This window comes from Lutra lutra, chromosome 9 (genome assembly GCF_902655055.1).
Source record: "Lutra lutra chromosome 9, mLutLut1.2, whole genome shotgun sequence".
Classification (NCBI taxonomy): Eukaryota; Metazoa; Chordata; class Mammalia; order Carnivora; family Mustelidae; genus Lutra; species Lutra lutra.
Genome location: NC_062286.1, coordinates 11,302,230 through 11,323,992, shown reverse-complemented (window position 1 = coordinate 11,323,992; position 21,763 = coordinate 11,302,230). Strand labels below are relative to the sequence as shown.

General features: G+C 42.2%; 1 protein-coding gene across 2 annotated transcripts in view; it reads left to right on the top strand.

Moving 5' to 3' along the window:
* The window catches only part of NBAS (NBAS subunit of NRZ tethering complex), a 329,816-nt gene that overhangs the window by 186,641 nt on the left and 121,412 nt on the right, over window positions 1–21,763 (top strand). For both annotated transcript variants that reach the window (XM_047744603.1, XM_047744602.1), the window contains exons 36-38: window positions 9,973–10,137; window positions 13,448–13,561; window positions 14,100–14,223. In XM_047744603.1, the coding sequence (XP_047600559.1) occupies window positions 9,973–10,137; window positions 13,448–13,561; window positions 14,100–14,223 (403 nt within the window). The remainder of the gene's footprint in view (window positions 1–9,972; window positions 10,138–13,447; window positions 13,562–14,099; window positions 14,224–21,763) is intronic.

Sequence of the window (21,763 nt, the reverse complement as noted above, 5' to 3'; positions counted from 1 at the left end):
TTTGTGTAAGTGCTGATTCTGCTTTCTCCACTGTCGTGATGCCAGCACATCACTGGGAACAGACTAGGTCTTCATTAAATTTTTTTTTTTTGGGGGGGGGAATAATGTTGCCCAAGGAATATTTTCTTTTCTTTATTTTTTTTTTCTAAGATTTTATTTATTTATTTGACAGACAGAAATCACAAGTAGGCAGAGAGGCAGGCAGAGAGAGAGGAGGAAGCAGGCTCCCTGCTGAGCAGAGAGCCCGATGCAGAGCTTGATCCCAGGACCCTGGGGTCATGACCTGAGCCAAAGGCAGAGCCTTAACCCACTGAACCACCCAGGCTCCCCCCGAGGAATGTTTTCTATGGGAAACTGAGTTTATGGTAATATGTGATGTCCGCGTGCGGGATGAGAACACGGCACCAGCACGATTCAGAACACTCGAGCATGTCAGTCTGTCAGTCAGTACTGGTCAAAGGTGACCAGAGGAGGATGTGCACTGCCTGTTGGTGTGCTCATGGCATTATGTGTTTGCTCGGTTGCCTGCTTGGTGGTCAGGAGTGTGCAGCCTGTCATTCTGATTTGCTCGGAGAATCTCTGTCACAGATTCCCACTCCTCACAAAGGCTTAGGGTAGCTGCCTCCTTTCACACCTCCGTTGGTATTCCCAGCTTTGTTCTTTCATCTCGCCCTTTCCTCATAGGGCTCATGCATTTCTAACATATTTGTTTTGTTTTAAGTTTCTTTGACTCTTTTCATAACAAAGAAAATACGGTTTTTACTTTTTAATTAGTCTTGCCATTTAAATCCACTTGAAGGGGCGCCTGGGTGGCTCAGTGGGTTAAGCCACTGCCTTCGGCTCAGGTCATGATCTCAGGGTCCTGGGATCGAGTCCCACATCGGGCTCTCTGCTCAGCAGGGAGCCTGCTTCCCTCTCTCTCTCTCTGCCTGCCTCTCTGTCTACTTGTGATCTCTGTCTGTCAAATAAATAAATAAAATCTTAAAAAAAAATCCACTTGAAAAGATAACTTTCTGTAAATAATATTTTTTATTTTCAGTGAATTCTGGGGGATTCGACAGTTTCCTTTTTTTTTTTTTAAGATTTTATTTATTTATTTGGCAGAGAGAGAGAGAGAGAGAACAGGCAAGGGGAGCAGCAGGCAGAGGGAGAAAGAGAGGCAGGCTCCTGGCTGAACAAGGAGCCCGATGCGGGACTTGATCCCAGGATTCTGGTGTCATGACCTGAGCTGAAGGCAGCTGCCTAACCAACCGAGCCACCCGGGCATCCCCCTTTCCTTTTAAGAGGAGGCCTGGTGACAGGACCACTTGGCCCTGCAGGGGCTCATACGCATTCTTCTGGGGGACTTTTCCTCTGCTTTTGTTTTGCACTAGCAGTGGCCTCATCTCCTTTTTCTCCTGTTACCTTTTACCTACTCACCACCAGTCTCTTTCCTCCTCCCTGTTTTATCACAACAGCTTGTGTTTGGATCACCAGTGACCTCTTGTCGCTAAATTCACGGGTCACATCTGCCTTTATCTTATTTGACCTTGGATACATACTTGTTTCAGGGATAACCTCTTTGTCTTCGTTATGCCTCCTTGTCTGCTTAGTCTCATCGTGTTTGCTGGTCCTTCCTCATTTCCCCAGCTTAAGTGGTAGATACCCTGGGTCTCAGTCTTTCAGTCTCTTCTCTGCTCATTCCTGAATGTTTGCATCCATTATCATCACTTTAAATATCAACTTTGTGCAGATGAGTCCCTGCTTATAGCTGGAGCCCTGGTCTTCTGAGTTCCAGGCTTGTACGTGCGACCGCCAACCCAGCATCTGTACTTACCTTTCTTGCGGACTTCCATCTCAGTGTGTTCAACGTGAACCGCTGATTTTCACATCCCATGCGTACCCCCAGGCCAACATGGCGCTCCTTCTGTGCTGTGTCCTACATCAGAACATGGCAGCTCCATCTTTCTAGTTATTTAGGTCATAAACCTTGTTGTCATCCTCAGTCCTTCTCTGTCCTACATAACACATGCGTTCTGTCAAGAAATCCTGTCGGCTCCACTTTCCCAGTGGACTTGGAATTGGGCCATATTTTACTCTTACCACGGCTAGCGCCCTGGTCTAAATTCTCCCGGTGTCTCACCTAGAGTTTGATGGTGGTGTTCCGTTTGCCTGCCTGCTCGAGTTCTTTTCCTTGCTACGGTCTGGACTCAACAAGGCAGCCTGAGTGATTCTTCAAAAATATATCAGATTGTGCCACATTCCTTAGAGTGCAAATAAGTTTTTATGATTTCTTTTTTTTTTTTTTTTTAAAGATTTTATTTATTTATTTGACAGAGAGAAACCACAAGTAGGCAGAGAGGCAGGCAGAGAGAGAGGAGGAAGCAGGCTCCCTGCTGAGCAGAAAGCCCGATGTGGGGCTCGAACCCAGGACCTGGGATCATGACCTGAGCCGAAGGCAGCGGCTCAACCCACTGAGCCACCCAGGCGCCCCAAGTTTTTATGATTTCTGTCCTACAAGGACACCCACTATCTGTCTTCCCTACTAGCAGTTTGACTTGATCTCTTCTCTCCTGCCCTCTGCCCTCTTTCCCTCAAATTTGGCTTTGCTCAGCATACCCGGTCTTGACCTTCTTGCCATTCTTGAAACGTTCCCGTCAAGTTCTCCCTCCAGGTCCTTGTACTTGCTCTGTTCCCCCTGCCGTGTTCTTTTCCCGCATGTCCAGATGACTTGTCCTCGCTTCTTCCAGGTCTCTGCTCACATGTCTCCGGTCTCCTCAGTGAGAGCTTCTCTGGTTTCTGCACACACACTTCCACACACTGTGTTTTTCTTCCTAGCTCTTCCCCTATCATTGATCTGATAGACTTCTCTGGCGTGCTTTCTATTTATTTTTTGTTTATCTCTTCTTGGAATGTAAGGGGAGATCTTTGTGACAGGAGCAATGTTTTGTTCACTGCTATTTTCAGCATCTAGAACAGTGTCTGCTCTTGTTATACTTAATGTTAAAAATATTTGTTGAATATGTGAATAAAATAAATGAAGAAATTTAAGATGTAGATATGATGGGTTGGGGTAAATTCTGTTATTATAAGGAGAGGAATATTTGAACGTGGTCCAATTTGATAAGTTCTCAGTTCATTGGTGAAATAAAGCAAATTTCCTATTTGCCTTTCTTCCCTAATGTAGTGTGAGTTCTTTGAGAGTAGGGACCATATCTTAATCCTCATGGTAACTCTGTTGCCTATCACTGGGTCTTAAACATAATAGGCATGCCAGAAGTATGTGTTCAGTAAATTTATTTTGTGGATGCATTTAGAACTGCAAATCATTTATCAAAAGTGATTTAAAAATTGGGTATGGTAAAATCATATGCCTCTATTTTTCCTAACTACATGCCTCTTAATCTTTGTCCAAGAATGCTAGGAGATTCAAGAAGGTTTGATTCTCAAAGCCTCTGACATCATGTGTCAAATTTGGTGTGTGTGTGTGTCTGCTTGTGACTTTGTTCATGTGTGTGTACACATGTGCACATTTTTTCTGGAGAAGGGACTTACAGCTTTCATCAGAATAGTATAGGGGATTCATGACTTGCAAAGGTGAAAACATCTAAATTGTAACCTGGCCTGTTAATTAGCAGATGAACTAAAGCAGAGTCAGACTTTATAGTGAGTGATTTATTTCGTGGGGATTTTTCTCCTGCTTCTTCTGACAGATCCTTCTAAAAGTAGCAGCACTAGTAATAAAGACTGCATTTTTAATATTTTGAGTTCAGGGTGAAATTTACTGTGTTAGGTACAGGGAAGAGCTTTGGATCATCTAACGATTGTTGGAGGAGATGAGATAGTGGATGAGTTCAGTTTGAGAGCTCTTTCTAATCTTTACCTAGCTTTCTGTGTACATCAACTCAGTTTATGGTGGGCAAACAGAGTTTTCTCGTTAAATTAACACATGTTACCAGACACCAGAGAAAGCAACTCCAAAATGGCTTATTCATTACAGTAATGGTTCAGCAAGGATCGTTTCTGTAAGCCAAACTTGACATGGGGAGCTACTCTTGTTCTTATAAACCTGAGCAGTAGTGGGGTCTGTTGGAGAATCTGAAAGATACTATTAATGCTTAGTAAGTTAACCTTTGAGCTATGTAACACACTTGACATTAATGAGATTTCATGTTAAATTTTATGCTGGGAGTTGTTGATTTGGTTTGGGGGGATTAATCTATTTCTGCTCTTACACATTCTAAATTAATTAGCAGAGTGCAACTATGAATATAAAAGGTGCCAGGAGTAATCATTTGAGGAGTAAATTTTGCCTAACCTCTCTTTTCTTTCCCCATTACATGTAGTTGAAAGAAAACTATTTTCCTCATTAATTATTCTAGTTACAGTATAATCTTGGTAGACTGTCCTCAAGTTTGATGCTTCTTCTGTGGTCCAAATGAGCCTTTGATTTTACTTTATCTAATTCTCATTAGGGGACTTGCTTACAATCCTTTTATCTTACACATTTCTGAGCATGTGAATTTCATTTATCTTGTGAAGCAGACTTTTAAGTTTTATACATCTGAGATTTCCTGTCTTGAGTTAGCCTATCCATATGAACTAGAAGTAAAGTTTAGGTTCATTTTATGAAATGGAATAATTGTTGTATAGTCTGTTTTTTGATATTTTTCAACTGACTTGATTTTCCTCTGAGTGAAGTGGCATTGTGTTTAAGTGCCATATTTCTTACCTTGTTTGTATTTTTAGTTCTATACTTGATTAGTTGATGACATTCAAATCCTTCAGTATTCCCTCTTGATTAAGAAGATGAACAAGATTTGAAAATGTGGCATGAAATCTTATTTGAATAACATTTAGCTACTATAGATGAAATATATTAGGCTTTAGAAAATGTTGAGTGCTAGAGATCAGACCCAAAAGAGGACATAATTCCGTTCATATAAAGTATAAAAATAGACAGAACTAATTTATGCTGCCAGAAGTGCGAATAGCATTTATCTCGGCCCTGGGAGTGGCTGAAAATGACCACAGTAGCAGCTTCTGGGATGGATGCTGGGACGGTGGTCTGTGACTAAGTGCTGATGTGTTATGGTTTATCAAACTGAACACATTTTTTAAATATATCTTATCCTTGAAAGGTTGCTAAGCCTGGATTAAAGACAGGAAGGGAGAATGTTTACTGGCAGTATTGTCTTTGTATCATGGAACTGTGAGTAAGTACTATCTTTTTTTCTCCTAATCTTTGGAATTTTTCAGGCCATCTTTAATGAGATTTTAGTTTTATAAGACAGAAGAATAAATGACCTTAAATGTGTATGTGTGTGTGTGTGTGTGTGTGTGTGTGTGTGTAATATGTCAGAACCCTATGAAGAACAAATGGACCACACATTTCGCTAGCCAGACCTGGTCAAGAAGAGACACCCCTAGGCCAATTGCCCGTGGGCAGAATATTCCACTTACTGGCTCTACAGTTTACTTTCCCATCATACGGTGTCCTCTTACCAGGCTGCAGGAATGATCCAGCAGAGGAATGATCCTGAGGAATGATCCTAGGAAGCCCCTTCCTGGTACCCGACACACAGTATGCATTTAGTAAATGATAGCCATTATGTTTCTTAGATATTGTAACCGGGACTTCTGTTAGACAGAAGGGGAAAAGGTGTCTAGATCTTTCTTAGTCCCCTCTGTGGACCTGGTCCTCTGTTCATTCTTCCTCAGTAACTTGTGTTGCTCCTTTTACCCCCACCACACCCCCGCATCTAACCCTGCTTAGCCGACCGTGAACGTTTGCTTATGTTCCCGACTTCTCTTCTGTTCTTGTCTTCTTTCTCTCAGGTCTTCACTAAGGCCCACCTGGTGACCGGGGACTTTATTTCTTAGAAAGTTGGATTTCTCTGCTTATCTGATTTACCTCAGGCCCTTTTCCCTTTGAGAAGGATTAGAAATAAAAACACTTACACTTAATGTATTCATTCAGGTAGGCAAATACCCCATGGTGACCTCACATGTTCGTGGCATTATGATCTTAATTCAGTCCCTGATGAGTTGAAACTTGGACTCACACACCAGCCTCCTAACTGGATTCTTGTGCTGGGCGTAATATTTTTAAAACACAAATCTGATTATGTGACTTCCTTTGTTGCGAGTCCTTCAGTGGCTTCCCACCTGTCAGGGCGACAGCGGAGGTGCTCTGGGCTGCTCAGCGGGGCTTTTGCTCCAGTCCCCTGTCCTTCCTTCCATCCTGGTGTTCTGCTCCTTGCCCTTGTGTGCCAGCATCTGCACCTTCTCTGACTCACTCAGGATTCCTCCGGTTGGCTGTGTTGTTTCATTTCATGCTCTTGCGTTTGTGTAAGTTTGCCTGAAACGATCTCTGCCATTCCTCCTTTGGAGGCCCCGTCTTCTTTCCTGCTGGAATATTACCTTCTCGGTGCAGTCTTCTGTGATCGTGCCTCCGGGAGGGGAGGAATGGCCTCTCTTCGTGTTCCCATAGTGCTTCACGTGCACCTCGGCTGGAGGAGGCGATATTCCCCTGCAGTGACCGGTCTGCTTCTCTGCCTCCCTCCCTAGTTTCGGAGCAACTTGGGAGCACAGACTGTGTCTTACTTGTTCATATCACCTCAGTGCCTGGTATCGTGCATGACACTGAATTAAGAGTCACTCAGCAACTGCTGAGTAAGTGAATGAATCCTCATTTGTTTCTGGGTTTTTAAGTAATTCAAAAATATAGCCAATAAATTGAGATGCTTACTATATATTTTATGTATATTCATATACATATATGTGTGTATATATACACACACACATACACAGACAGAGCTGTATCTATGTATCTATATCTGTATAAAAAGAGAGAATGTATACTTCAGATTCTTCTGAGCTTTATTTCTGGCCAAGAACTATTTTTGGCAGTGTTATTCACAGAGGGACGCATGGAGCTGTTTCCACTCTGTGCACAGTTATTAGGGGGAGAACTCAGAAGCCGAGGGAAGCCGAGTATACATGATTTCCAGACCCTTCAGTAGCCCAGAGAGGAGACCTCAGGCCTCCTGGTGGGTCGCGTGCACGATGACCAGTGAGCTGGTTGTCCGGCAGAAGCAGGCCCCCCTCCATAAATGCAGGATGGGAACTGGGATAACGTTGCTGCTGTGCCATTAGAAGCACGTTGGCTAGGGTTGTGGCCTTCTTAGAAAAAAGGGGCCTCTGGAGTGCAGGAGCTGGAATCAGCTTGTTTTTCTTCTGTTGACTTAAGTCCGACTTGATGAACCAGCTGTCTGTGGTACCAGAGCGGAGAATAAATCAGCCTCCACTGCTGTTCCTCACACAGTGAAGAAATTAAGGAAAGAAAGGAATTGTAGTAATGCTACCATGAGAACTATTTGTGTTTTTTGGTGTTCCCTTCCAGTTTTGATGCCTGGGACACAGGTGAAGCACTTTGTGCAGTCCTGGCCCGTGGTGGGCTGTTGTCATTATTACGCATGGAGGGAGAATTCTGTTTTTACCTACGTAGAACTTTCTACCCTGTCCTTTCAGAAGCATTGGATAATGAGTCAAACCCCAAACAGTTGTTTTTAGCATGGTTGCCCTTATCATATACAAGCAACTTAACATGATTGTTTCCTTATTAACATCCATATTTTTAATGTTGTTTTCGTAATCAAATTATAATGATTGCATTGGGCGGGTAGTTTATACTTTTCCCAATGGCCAAAAAGCCCATAGGAATCATGATTTTTTAAAACTTTTTTTTTCATTGAGATATATTTGACATAAAATGTTGTGTTAGCTTAAGATATACAGCTTATCGAGTTGATACTTTTTTTTTTTTTTTTTTTTAAAGAAGGCTCCACATCGCCTGGGGAGCCTTCGGAGCTTGAACTCATGACCTTGAGATCAAGAGTGGGACACTCAATTTTCTGAGCCACCCAGAGGCCCCTGATTTGATATATTTATATTGCAATATGGTTGCCATTGTAGCTTAGCTAACACCATTACTATGTCACATAATTATCATTTCTTCTGTTGGGACACATTTTTTTTTTTTTTTTCATGTTAAAAGCAGAGTTTAGAAAATCTTAGGAGAAACAGACTGGACAAATTATAAGCATTGGTTAGTATAGCTTAAATTCCTTTTCTTTTGCAAGTAAGAGTACTGTTCACAATAGTTTCCTAGAAGTTAAGTATCCTAACATGATGATATTTGTTTTCTATTGCTTCTGTAACATATCACTACAAATTTAGCCACTTAAACAGTCCAAATTGATTATCTTTTAATTAACCATGGGATAAAAATCTCGCAGCCTTGGGTAGGTCTCTCCTTAGTCACACATGGACAAAATCATGGTGCCAACAGGGCTGTGCTCTTTTCGGGAGCCTCTAAAGGAGGACCGGTTTCCATGCTCATTCATGTTATTGACAGAGTTCAATTTCTTGTGGTTATAGGACTGAGGTCCCCGTTGCCTACCTGGCTGATGCCTGAGGGCTATTCTCAGCTTCTAGATGCCACTCACATCCCTTGGCTTGTGGCCCTTTCCTCCATATTCAGAGCTGGCAATGATGGGTTGAGTCCTTTTGTGCCCCAGGTTTCTCTTGCTTCTGCCACATGACATGTCCCAGACACCCTCTCTGTGACCCTCGCTGGGAAAGGTTCTCTGCTTAAAGTCTCCTGTGACTAGGTTAGTCCCACTCCAGTAATTTAGATAATCTCTTCACCTCAAGGTGTGTGTCCTTAATCATATCTGCAAAGTCCCTTTGCAATGGAATGCAATGTATTCCCAGCTTCCAGGAATTAGGACGTGGACATCTTTGGGGGCCCATAATTCTACTTACCATATAAGGCAGCTGTCAGTTGGGTGTACAATAGTGCATTTGTATCCGGAGTATTTGTGATATGTGATGTCCTGGCAATTACTGAGTGATTACATGGTTTACGTTTTTGAGTACTTTTATAATGCATGAATAAGTGATACGATGTGGACCTAAGTAGCCAAATGAAGCCCTCCTGTCAGTATCAGGAAGGCTGTTGAAATGGAGGGACTCGGCCTTAACTTTGCTTTCATTTAAACAGGAAAGTTAAGAAAAAATAAGTGGAAGTAGATAAACACTAAACCAAGAACTTTGTTTTTGTAGAACAAGTAGTGTTTTTCTTTGATCAAAAGCAGATGTGGTTGTTGTCATTTCTATTTAAAATAATGTTAACGTATTAGCATTTTTCTCCACATGGAATCTCTCAGATGAGTAAATGGAGAGTCAGAGTTTTAGCTGATTGCTTCAAGATTGGCAGGAGGTTTCATGTTATAAACCTTTTAAACACTGTTAATCATCCACTTATTTAGATAAAAAACAAAACATTTCCTTTTTTTTTTTTTAAAGATTTTATTTATTTATTTGACAGAGAGAGAGATCACAAGTAGGCAGAGAGGCAGGCAGAGAGAGAGGGAAGCAGGCTCCTCCCCACTGAGCAGAGAGCCTGATGCAGGGCTCGATCCCAGGACCCTGAGACCATGACCTGAGCTGAAGATAGAGGCTTAACCCTCTGAGCTACCCAGGTGCCCAAAAAAACAAAACATTTCAACATTAGTAGGTGGGTCCTCCAAATCCTCTACCTTTGTAGAGGGGTCACTGTAGTGCTGTTTGAATGAATAATTTATTTCATAATAATAAATATTTTCAAATGTCTAAGAAATTAACCTGAGTTTCTCATTGGTGGGATATTAGATTGGTAAAAAAGAGCCTATTTGCTTCATAAATGTTTCTGAAGGGGATTATTGGACTAATACACAATGATGGTTTTTCCTTTCCCCAATTTCTTTTGTAAATGATCCAAGGAGGTAAAATATGCCAGTAGTGCTTTGTTTCACGTTTTTTTGTTGCTGGTAAAGATGGTTTTTTAAATTTCTCTTCACGTCTGAGAAGTGCAAGTAGTCTCATTATCACTCTCTGTTCTTCTGACAATGTGCATTTTTTGCTTTTGCCATTTTCCGTTTTAACCAGGGCGAAGCCGGTGTTCCTGGCAGCAACTCTGACCTCTTCCACTGGAGCACAGCGGCCACCATGAAGGTCCTGTCCAGCACCACGACCACCACCAAGGCCGTGCTGCAGGCGGTCAGTGACCGGCAGTGGTGGAAGAAGTCCTTGACTTACCTTCGACCGCTTCATGTAAGCAAGGCCTCTGTCTTTTTAAAATCCATCTCGGGGCTTCTGTCAAAGCATTAGCACTGCTTCTCAGTTGTTTTCCTGTTGTAAACAGGTTTCTCTTCTCTAGGTTATTAAATAATCTCTTAAAAAATCGAGGCCTCCCATCAGATAGGGGAAGAGTCACTCATTTTATAGAATGGAACCTATTCCCATAGGGTGCTTGCGAAAGACACTGATAGAGATTGAGGTAGGGTTGGGTTTGATGTCAGAATTAAAATTTAGTGGGATGAAAAGGAAAATGATTTCATTGGTCCTTACTTGATTTTGCTGTATTCCTATGGGCCAGTAGTGGAGGAAAAGCCCTGGAAGCGGGCATGGGGGCTAAGGTTATTGGGGCTGCTGGAACGATAATAGCACTTACTGTGGGGCTTAAACAACAACCATTTCTTCCTCATGGTTCTAGAGGCCGGGAAGACCAAGATGAAAGCTCTGACAGATTTAGCGCCTGGTGGGGTCGACTTGCTGTGTTCTCAACATGGTGGAGGGTGAGGGAGCTCTCGGTAGTCTCTTATATAAGGACACTAGTCCCATTCCTGAGGGCTCCAACCTCATGAGCCCATCACCTCCCAAAGGCCCCCAACTCTTATTTTTTTAAAAAAAGTATTTACTTTTAATTGAAATGTAGTCAACGCGGAATGTTGCATTAGTTTCAAGTGCACAATGTAGTGATTTGACAACTGTATCCATTATGTAGTACTTATCACAGTGTAAGTACCATCTGTCATGACATAACAATGTTACAGTACCTGTGACTGTGTTCCCTGTGACTTACTCATTCCCTAGCTGGAAGCCTGGACCTTCCAATCCCCTTGACTCATTTTGCTCATCCCCCACCCCTTTCCCTCTGGTAGTCATCAGTTCTCTTGTTTATGCATCTGTTTATGCTTTTTTGTTTGTTTGCTCATTTGTTTTTTAGATTCTACGTGTAAGTGAAATTGTATGATATTTGCCTGTTTTTGACTTACTTCATTTAGTATAACACCCTGTAAATCCATCCATGTTGTTGCAGATGACAGGATCTCATTCTTTTTTATGGCAGAGTAATATTCCACTGTGTATATACACCCAAAGGCCCCACCTCTTAATACCATCATGTTTTGGGGGCTTAGAATGTCAACATGTGAATTTTAGAGATGACGCAAACATTCAGATTTTAGTAGGTGCTTTGGGTTAAGAGAACAGTATAACCAGATTCTCTCACCCGTTCTGGAAGCAGAGGTCAGGATGAGCAGGAGAACGATTGACTGTACTTTCTGTGACCAGTGAACCTCTTGCCTCCCAGGCTGTCTTCCCTGTGCTCTCACGCTGCAGTCCTTGGTCTTACTGGAAGGCTTAGAGGAAAAAGAAACATGCTTGTTTATAAATTCACCCCAGACACTCACTGGGTGTATCATTCATGGCATTCACACTCCAGATATTCCTCAGGCGTTTTCTGTGTGCTAGTGATTGGGAGTAGAGTTGGAAAACCCTTCACGTGCGGAGCCTGTATTTCAGTGGGGGAGACGAAGAAGCCCACCAATAAAATATTTGTGTAATACTGTAACAGTAGATGGTAGTGAGGGCTGTGAGGATAACTTCAGGTTAAGGGGAGTTGATTGGGCGAGTGACGGTCTGATTTAGATCGGAAGGTCGGTATCTCAGGGGTCACTCTGAGAGGAAACCTGGCTAAGCCAAGTAGAACAAGTACAGAGCCCTTTTTGAAGGAAGGTGCTTGACATCTTTGTAGAGCAGAAAGGAGGCTTGCGTAGTATGAACAGAGTGAACAGCAGGAGAATGATAGGAGATGAGATCAAGGAAGTGGTGAAGAGGCCAACATCCAAAGCCTTGTAGACCAGTGAGGACCACAAATTTTGTTCTGAGTAGATGGGAAGCTGCTGGAGACTGTAGGTGATGCGGTTGTGTGATCCAGCTTTACTTTTCCTAAGATCATCAAAGTGCTGTGTGGAGAGCTGGTGGTGTGAGTCAGAGCAGGGGCAAAGAGGTCCCTGGTCTAGTGTTTGGCGGGGGTGGGGTGGGGGTGGTGGTGGTGGTGGTGGTGGTGGACCAGGGCAGCCGTGAAGGAAGTGGGAGATGTATCTTGCGGACCTGCGGATGGTCTGGATGTGGGAAACACAGGGAAGAGGGAAAACAAGAGTGACATAGCCAAGATGTCGATCCCACAGACTGAGGTGGTGTTGCTTGACTTGGGGGCAGGTCCGCACGTCTCTTCTCATTGTGTGTATCACGCTGGGTATGATGGTGGTTACTGTGGTTACTTTTAAATGACTCGCGTCTTGGACTTTTTGGGTGTATGTGCCTCAGATGAGTGCGTAATCCCATGCCTGATACCAGATCGTTTTTGTAAAGTGTCAGTTGTCGTTCTTGTCATCATTTCCAGCAGTGCCTTCGTGGTTTCCCGAGGCTGTGGTTGGCATCCAGTGAGGATCCCCAACCCTCCCCCTCCCCCAACCCTAATCCCTAACCCTAACCCTAACTCGGAGGAATGGGTGACTGTGTCTGACTTGGCTCTTCCAGTGAGGAGCTTTATATCTGAGGAAGGTCAACCTGAAGACGGTTAACTACTAGGGATCCAAAAGCGCTTGCCAGCGAGGACGGCTGCTGACAGGTCTTGAAGGCAGTTGTGGGGCGGCAGGGGATGAGGCAAGGGGCGCACTTCCATCTTGCCTCCAGCGGGTGTGGTTTCGGCAGGTGAGGTCCCAGCTTGGCCTGGAAGCAAGGTGGCATCTGCCGAGGCAGTCAGCTTGGTTTAGCCCCTTGGAGTGGACGAAGGGCTTAGAAGCTGGTAGGACACGTGAAGTAGATCCTGGTTGAAGAATTGGCCCTTAATGTTGATGGACGTTGAAGAACTTTAAATATTATTCTACATGGTTCAGACTTGCTACCGTGGCCTGCTAGTCTCATTCAGAGCTGCTCACGGCGTGCGGACCGCGGAACGATATGCAGGGAATGACGTTTTGGGCAGGTTACTCTGACTGTAGTTAGAGAACTTGCCGTGTGTTTAACGCTGATTGCTTCTTTGTTTTTGATGCATTGATGTCAGAGTGACCAGGGAAATCAGAAGCACCGCAGGCTGAGGTTGAAGTGCTGCTTTTAGACAGTGGGTGCCGTTCTGACCGCTCCACGGGGCGTCCGTGTCATGCTGACACGCTCTGCGTGGATCCCACCGGGCACGTGGATCCATCTCTCGCCATATAACCCTGCCTTTGCCTCTCCCCATCTGCCCCCAGCGCTCTTTCCTTTTATCCACTGTTCTTGTCTTTGTTCTGTTTAGGGGCAGGAATTCGGTGGTGCTTATCAGATGGGAACCATAGCCAATGAAGGTCTAGAAAAACAAGGCTGTCATCCTTTTTATGAATCTGTCCTCTCCGATCCCTTTGTCACAGAGGTAAGAACACAGAGCCAACTCTCATGCTGTTTTAGGCATTTTAGTATAAACAAAAATTAAAATGTTCCTGAGAATGTACTTCTTTAGCTTCATTCTTACTCATGTTGTTCATTGGTTTTATGTGACTTTTTTGAAAAATGTGTATATTTTTAAAAGATTTATTTATTTATTTTAGAGAGAGGGAGCAAGTTGGGGGAGGGGGAGAGGAAGAGGGAGAGAGAGAATCTCAAGCAGACTCGCTGCTGTGTACAGAGCTGGATACTGGGCTTGATCTAATAACCTGGGGATCATACTAGAGCTGAAATCAGGAGTCGGATGCTCAACTGACTGAGCCATCTAGGTGACCTGGTTTTATGTGACTTGTGTATGTTATAACATATTATGAGATTAAAATCTGTTTTAAGCTTTACATAAAATGATATGTTTTAGTGAGAAGTCATCATTTGAATCATCAAAAAATATAAAATCCTATGACTCTTCTAAGAATATCTTAAAAAAAAAGCGATATCTACTAAAAGATATAACTGCTTCTGTCTAGTCTACAGTGACCTATGACCCCCACCAGCATGTTCCAGGGGAAAGCTTTGCAGAGGTATTACTAAGAACTGGAAAACTGGCTGAGGCTAAAACTGAAGGGGAAGAGGTATTTCCAACAACAGAAGGTATGGAAGAAGGTTCTAGTTCCCTGACAATGTGTAACTCCTATTAGGGAAACCATAAATGAAAAACGAGTGAATGGGAGTGGGGAAAAATAATAATAAATTTTTCTAATTCTGAATAGTTTAACTTGACACCAACATGCATTTATTTAAAACATTTATTTGAGAACCTTCTGTTTTCTGGATACTTACTAATATTGAGGAGTTAAAAGGATAAGTATGCTATAATTGAAGTGATTCTTACAGGTATTTCTGATTTTGTGTGTTAATTAAGAACCCTTAAGTATTTGCTTCACAGAATGTAGGTGTATATTTCATCTTAAGAATTTTCCTCATGCCTGCATATCTTTCTGTGTAGAATATTTTGGAAAGAATTAAATGTATGTAAGTTCACCAAAGATAACCTTTCCATTTGTATCTTTATTTCTCTTTAGTCTCCCTCCTTCTTCTTAAGGTTCCAGGATAGTTTCCTTGACTTTTTTTTTTAGTTCCCACTCTCTCTGCTCTGCCCTCTTTAGTGAATACCTCATGATAAAAAGGCTGCTGGAGCTCCAGCTACCTCTCTATATCCCAGGCATCGATAAGGAGAAAAGAGAAGGAGGGCAAAGCAGTCTTCTTGATAGTCCTATCCACACCTTCCACTTAGGTATTTCTGGCTGTCTCTCGCTGCCAGTAAACTTGGGTGATGTGGTCTTAATCTGAGCACATTGCTGCATGGAATAAAATGTGGGAAAATGTGTATAGGAAATAGAACTGCCGTTTTCGCAGAAAACCTGTCACTCATTTTTGGATAATCCTTCTTTCAATCAGTATTTATATGTAATTGGGAAAAGGGGAAGCAAATACCGTTGTTCTGTCCCCTATGGAGGCCTCTTGAATACTAGAGGTTTTTACTGAGTATACCATGTCCCTTCAATTCTGAGGTGCTTGCTTTTTACCTTTATTTCTGAATCAGGGTATCTCGCAGTTGATGAGGACATTTTGTTTTTCTTATCCAAAAAAAGCTATTGTTACATTCACGGCGCACTTTACAAATAATGCTGAATATATGTGAAGAGTAGAGTTGCACTGCTGTTTACCCTTTTTTTTTTTTTTGACTATTTTAAGTTTTTTTTATAAACATATATTTTTATCCCCAGGGGTACAGGTCTGCGAATCGCCAGGTTTACACACTTCACAGCACTCACCATAGCACATACCCTCCCCAGTATCCATAACCCCACCCCCCCTCTCCCAACCCCCCTTCCCCCATCCACCCTCAGTTTGTTTTGTGAGATTAAGAGTCACTTATGGTTTGTCTCCCTCCCAATCCCATCTTGTTACATTTATTCTTCTCCTACCCCCTTAACCCCCCATGTTGCATCTCTTCTCCCTCATATCAGGGAGATCATATGATAGTTGTCTTTCTCCGATTGACTTATTTCGCTAAGCATGATACCCTCTAGTTCCATCCACGTCGTCGCAAATGGCAAGATTTCATTTCTTTTGATGGCTGCATAGTATTCCATTGTGTATATATACCACATCTTCTTTATCCATTCGTCTGTAGATGGACATCTAGGTTCTTTCCATAGTTTGGCTATTGTAGACATTGCTGCTATAAACATTCGGGTGCACGTGCCCCTTCGGATCACTACGTTTGTATCTTTAGGGTAAATACCCAGCAGTGCAATTGCTGGGTCATTGGGTAGTTCTATTTTCAACATTTTGAGGAACCTCCATGCTGTTTTCCAGAGTGGCTGCACCAGCTTGCATTCCCACCAACAGTGTAGGAGGGTTCCCCTTTCTCCGCATCCTCGCCAGCATCTGTCATTTCCTGACTTGGTAATTTTAGCCATTCTGACTGGTGTGAGGTGATATCTCATGGTGGTTTTGATTTGTATTTCCCTGATGCCGAGTGATATGGAGCACTTTTTCATGTGTCTGTTGGCCATCTGGATGTTGTCTTTGCAGAAATGTCTGTTCATGTCCTCTGCCCATTTCTTGATTGGATTAGTTGTTCTTTGGGTGTTGAGTTTGCTAAGTTCTTTATAGATTTTGGACACTATCCCTTTATCTGATATGTCATTTGCAAATATCTTCTCCCATTCTGTCAGTTGTCTTTTGGTTTTGTTCACTGTTTCCTTTGCTGTGCAAAAGCTTTTGATCTTGATAAAATCCCAAAAGTTCATTTTTGCCCTTGCTTCCCTTGCCTTTGGTGATGTTCCTAGGAAGATGTTGCTGCGGTTGAGGTCGAAGAGGTTGCTGCCTGTGTTCTCCTCGAGGATTTTGATGGATTCCTTTCTCCCATTGAGATCCCTCATCCATTTTGAGTCTATTTTCGTGTGTGGTGTAAGGAAATGATCCTATTTCATTTTTCTGCATGTGGCTGTCCAATTTTCCCAACACCATATATTGAAGAGGCTGTCTTTTTTCCATTGGACATTCTTTCCTGCTTTGTGGAAGATGAGTTGACCATAGAGTTGAGGGTCCATTTCTGGGCTCTCTATTCTGTTCCATTGATCTATGTGTCTGTTTTTGTGCCAGTACCATGCTGTCTTGATGATGACAGCTTTGTACTAGAGCTTGAAGTCCGGAATTGTGATGCCATCAACTTTGGCTTTCTTTTTCAATATTCCTTTGGCTATTCGAGGTCTTTTCTGGTTCCATATAAATTTTAGGATTATTTGTTCCATTTCTTTGAAAAAAATGGATGGTACTTTGATAGGAATTGCATTAAATGTGTAGATTGCTTTAGGTAGCATAGACATTTTCACAATATTTATTCTTCCAATCCAGGAGCATGGAACATTTTTCCATTTCTTTGTGTCTTCCTCAATTTCTTTCATGAGTACTTTATAGTTTTCTGTGTATAGATTCTTAGCTCTTTGGTTAGGTTTATTCCTAGGTATCTTATAGTTTTGGGTGCAGTTGTAAATGGGATGGACTCCTTAATTTCTCTTTCTTCTGTCTTGTTGTTGGTGTAGAGAAATGCAACTGATTTCTGTGCATTGATTTTATATCCTGACACTTTACTGAATTCCTGTACAAGTTCTAGCAGTTTTGGAGTGGAGTCTTTTGGGTTTTCCACATAGAGTATCATATCATCTGCGAAGAGTGATAGTTTGACTTCTTCTTTGCCGATTCGGATGCCTTTAATTTCCTTTTGTTGTCTGATTGCTGAGGCTAGGACTTCTAGTACTATGTTGAATAGCAGTGGTGATAACGGACATCCCTGTCGTGTTCCTGACCTTAGCGGAAAAGTTTTCAGTTTTTCTCCATTGAGAATGATATGTGCCATGGGTTTTTCATAGATGGCTTTGATAATATTGAGGTATGTGCCCTCTATCCCTACGCTTTGAAGAGTTTTGATCAGGAAGGGATGCTGTACTTTGTCAAATGCTTTTTCAGCATCTATGGAGAGTATCATATGGTTCTTGTTCTTTCTTTTATTAATGTGTTGTATCACATTGATTGATTTGCGGATGTTGAACCAACCTTGCAGCCCTGGAATAAATCCCACTTGGTCGTGGTGAATAATCCTTTTAATGTACTGTTGAATCCTATTGGCTAGTATTTTGGCGAGAATTTTTGCATCTGTGTTCATCAAGGATATTGGTCTGTAGTTCTCTTTTTTGATGGGATCCTTGTCTGGTTTTGGGATCAAGGTGATGCTGGCCTCATAAAATGAGTGTGGAAGTTTTCCTTCCATTTCTATTTTGTGGAACAGTTTCAGGAGAATAGGAATTAGTTCTTCTTTCAATGTTTGGTAGAATTCCCCCGGGAAGCCATCTGGCCCCGGGCTTTTGTTTGTTTGGAGATTTTTGATGACTGTTTCAATCTCCTTACTGGTTATGGGTCTGTTCAGGCTTTCCATTTCTTCCTGGTTCAGTTGTGGTAGTTTATATGTCTCTAGGAATGCATCCATTTCTTCCAGATTGTCAAATTTGTTGGTGTAGAGTTGCTCATAGTATGTTCTTAAAATTGTCTGTATTTCTTTGGTGTTTGTTGTGATCTCTTCTCTTTCATTCATGATTTTATTTATTTGGGTCCTTTCTCTTTTCTTTTTGATAAGTCTGGCCAGGGGTTTATCAATCTTATTAATTCTTTCAAAGAACCAGCTCCTAGTTTCGTTGATTTGTTCTATTGTTTTTTTGGTTTCTATTTCATTGATTTCTGCGCTGATCTTTATGATTTCTCTTCTCCTGGCTGGGTTTAGGGTTTCTTTCTTGTTCTTCCTCCAGCTCCTTTAGGTGTAGGGTTAGGTTGTGTACCTGAGACCTTTCTTGTTTCTTGAGAAAGGCTTGTACCACTATATATTTTCCTCTCAGGACTGCCTTTGTTGTGTCCCACAGATTCTGAACCGTTGTGTTTTCATTATCATTTGTTTCCATAAATTTTTTCATTTCTTCTTTAATTTCCTGGTTGACCCATTCATTCTTTAGAAGGATGCTGTTTAGTCTCCATGTTTTTGGGTTCTTTCCAAATTTCCTCTTGTGATTGAGTTCTAGCTTTAGAGCATTGTGGTCTGAAAATATGCAGGGAATGATCCCAATCTTTTGATACCGGTTGAGACTTGATTTAGGACCAAGAATGTGATCTATTCTGGAGAATGTTCCATGTGCACTAGAGAAGAATGTGTATTCTGTTGCTTTGGGATGAAATGTTCTGAATATATCTGTGATGTCCATCTGGTCCAGTGTGTCATTTAAGGCCTTGATTTCCTTGTTGATCTTTCGCTTGGATGATTGTCCATTTCAGTGAGGGGAGTGTTAAAATCCCCTACTATTATTGTATTCTTGTCGATGTGTTTCTTTGATTTTGTTATTAATTGGTTTATATAGTTGGCTGCTCCCACGTTAGGGGCATAGATATTTAAAATTGTTAGATCTTCTTGTTGGACAGTTCCTTTGAGTATGATATAGTGTCCTTCCTCATCTCTTATTATAGTCTTTGGCTTAAAATCTAATTGATCTAAGGATTGCCACTCCTGCTTTCTTCTGATGTCCATTAGCATGGTAAATTCTTTTCCACCCCCTGACTTTAAACCTGGAGGTTTCTTCGGGTTTAAGATGAGTTTCTTGTAGGCAACATATAGATGGGTTTTGTTTTTTGATCCATTCTGATACCCTGTGTCTTTTGATTGGGGCATTTAGCCCATTAACATTCAGGGTAAGTATTGAGAGATATGAATTAGTGCCATTGTATTGCCTGTAAGGTGACTGTTATTGTATATTGTCTCTGTTTCTTTCTGAACTGCTACTTTGAGGGTCTCTCTTTGCTTAGAGGACCCCTTTCAATATTTCCTGTAGAGCTGGTTTGGTATTTGCAAATTCTTTCAGTTTTTGTTTGTCCTGGAAGCTTTTAATCTCTCCTTCTATTTTCAATGATAGCCTAGCTGGATATAGTATTCTTGGCTGCATGTTTTTCTCATTTAGTACTCTGAATATATCATGCCAGCTTTTTCTGGCCTGCCAGGTCTCTGTGGATAAGTCTGCTGCCAATCTAATATTTTTACCATTGTACGTTACAGACTTCTTTTCCCGGGCTGCTTTCAGGATCTTTTCTCTGTCACTAAGACTTGTAAATTTTACTATTAGGTGATGGGGTGTGGACCTATTCTTATTGATTTTGAGGGGGGTTCTCTGAACCTCCTGGATTTTGATGCTTGTTCCCTTTGCCATATTGGGGAAATTCTCTCCAATAATTCTCTCCAACATACCTTCTGCTCCCCTCTCTGTTTCCTCTTCTTCTGGAATCCCAATTATTCTAATGTTGTTTCATCTTATGGTGTCACTTATCTCTCGAATTCTCCCCTCGTGGTCCAGTAGCTGTTTGTCCCTCTTTTGCTCAGCTTCTTTATTCTCTGTCATTTGGTCTTCTATATCGCTAATTCTTTCTTCTGCCTCATTTATCCTAGCAGTGAGAGCCTCCATTTTTGATTGCACCTCATTAATAGCTTTTTTGATTTCAACTTGGTTAGATTTTAGTTCTTTTATTTCTCCAGAAAGGGCTTTTATATCTCCCGAGAGGGTTGCTTTAATATCTTCCATGCCTTTTTCAAGCCCGGCTAGAACCTTGAGAATCATCATTCTGAATTGTATATCTGACATATTACCAATGTCTGTATTGATTAGGTCCCTAGCCTTTGGTACTGCTTCTTGTTCTTTTTTTTTGTTGTGAATTTTTCCTCCTTGTCATTTTGTCCAGATAAGAGTATATGAAGGAGCAAATAAAATACTAAAAGGGTGGCAACAACCCCAGGAAAATATACTTTAGCCAAATCAGAAGAGATCCCAAATCGTGATGGGGGAGAAAGGGGATAAAAAGGGGTTCAGAAAGAAAAAAAAAACTATTAAAAAAAGCTGATAAAAAATATAAAAAGGAAAAAAAATATATATATATTAGATAAACTAAAAAACGTTAAAAAAGAAAACGGTAAAAGTTTAAAAAATTTAGCAGAAGAAGAGAAAAAAAATTGAAAAAAAAAATTAAATTAACTGCAAGGCTAAAGAATCATGGGGAGAAAACCATGAGTTCCGTGCTTTGCTTTCTTCTCCTCTGGAATTCCGCCGCTCTCCTTGGTATTGAAACTGCACTCCTTGGTAGGTGAACTTGGTCCTGGCTGGGTTTCTCGTTGATCTTCTGGGGGAGGGGCCTGTTGTAGTGATTCTCAAGCGTCTTTGCCCCAGGCGGAGTTGCACCGCCCTTACTCGGGCCGGGCTGAGTAATCCGCTCGGGTTTGCTGGGTTTGCTTTCGGGAGCTTTTGTTCCCTGAGCGCTTTCCGTAGAGTTCTGGAAGACGGGAATGAAGACGGTGGCCTCCCCGTCTCCGGCCCGGAGGAGTTGAGAGCCCGGTGCCCCACTCCTCAGTGCACCCCCAGAGAACAGCGCCCAACCACTCCTGTCACCCTGCCCCCCGGCCGCGCTCCGAGCTGACCGAGCCTGCGACCGGTTCAAGGTAACCCGGAGCTGAGAGTCACTCCTCGGCTCTGTCTCTGTAGCCGGCTTCCCTGTTCTAATACCGGTAAGCTCTGCGACACTCAGACACCCCCGATCCTTCTGTGACCCTGTGGGACTTGAGCCCGCACTGACCCCGCCTGGGCTTCACCCCAGTTACGCCTCTGGAGCGATGTCCCTCAGCGGAACAGACTTTTAAAAGTCCTGATTTTGTGCTCCGTTGCTCCGCTGTTCGCCGGGAGCTGGCCCCTCCCCCCGTGGTCTATCTTCCTGTCGCTTTGGATTTACTTCTCCGCCAGTCCTACCTTTCAGAGAGTGGTTGATTTTCTGTTTCTAGAATTGCTGTTCTTCTTCTCTTCGATCTCCCGTTGGATTTATAGGTGTTTGCAATCTTTAGATAAGCTATTTAGCTGATCTCCCGCTACCTGAAGTAGTCTCAGCTGCTGCTTCTTGGCCATCTTGACTCCTCCTCTCCGCTGTTTACCCTTTTTATCATTCTTTATTACTTCTTGCTTTTCTTTCTTTATCTTTTAAGCATTTTTTCAATTCCATAGACATTAGTAGCCAACATTTACTTTGTCTACAGTAAGAGACTCTCTATATC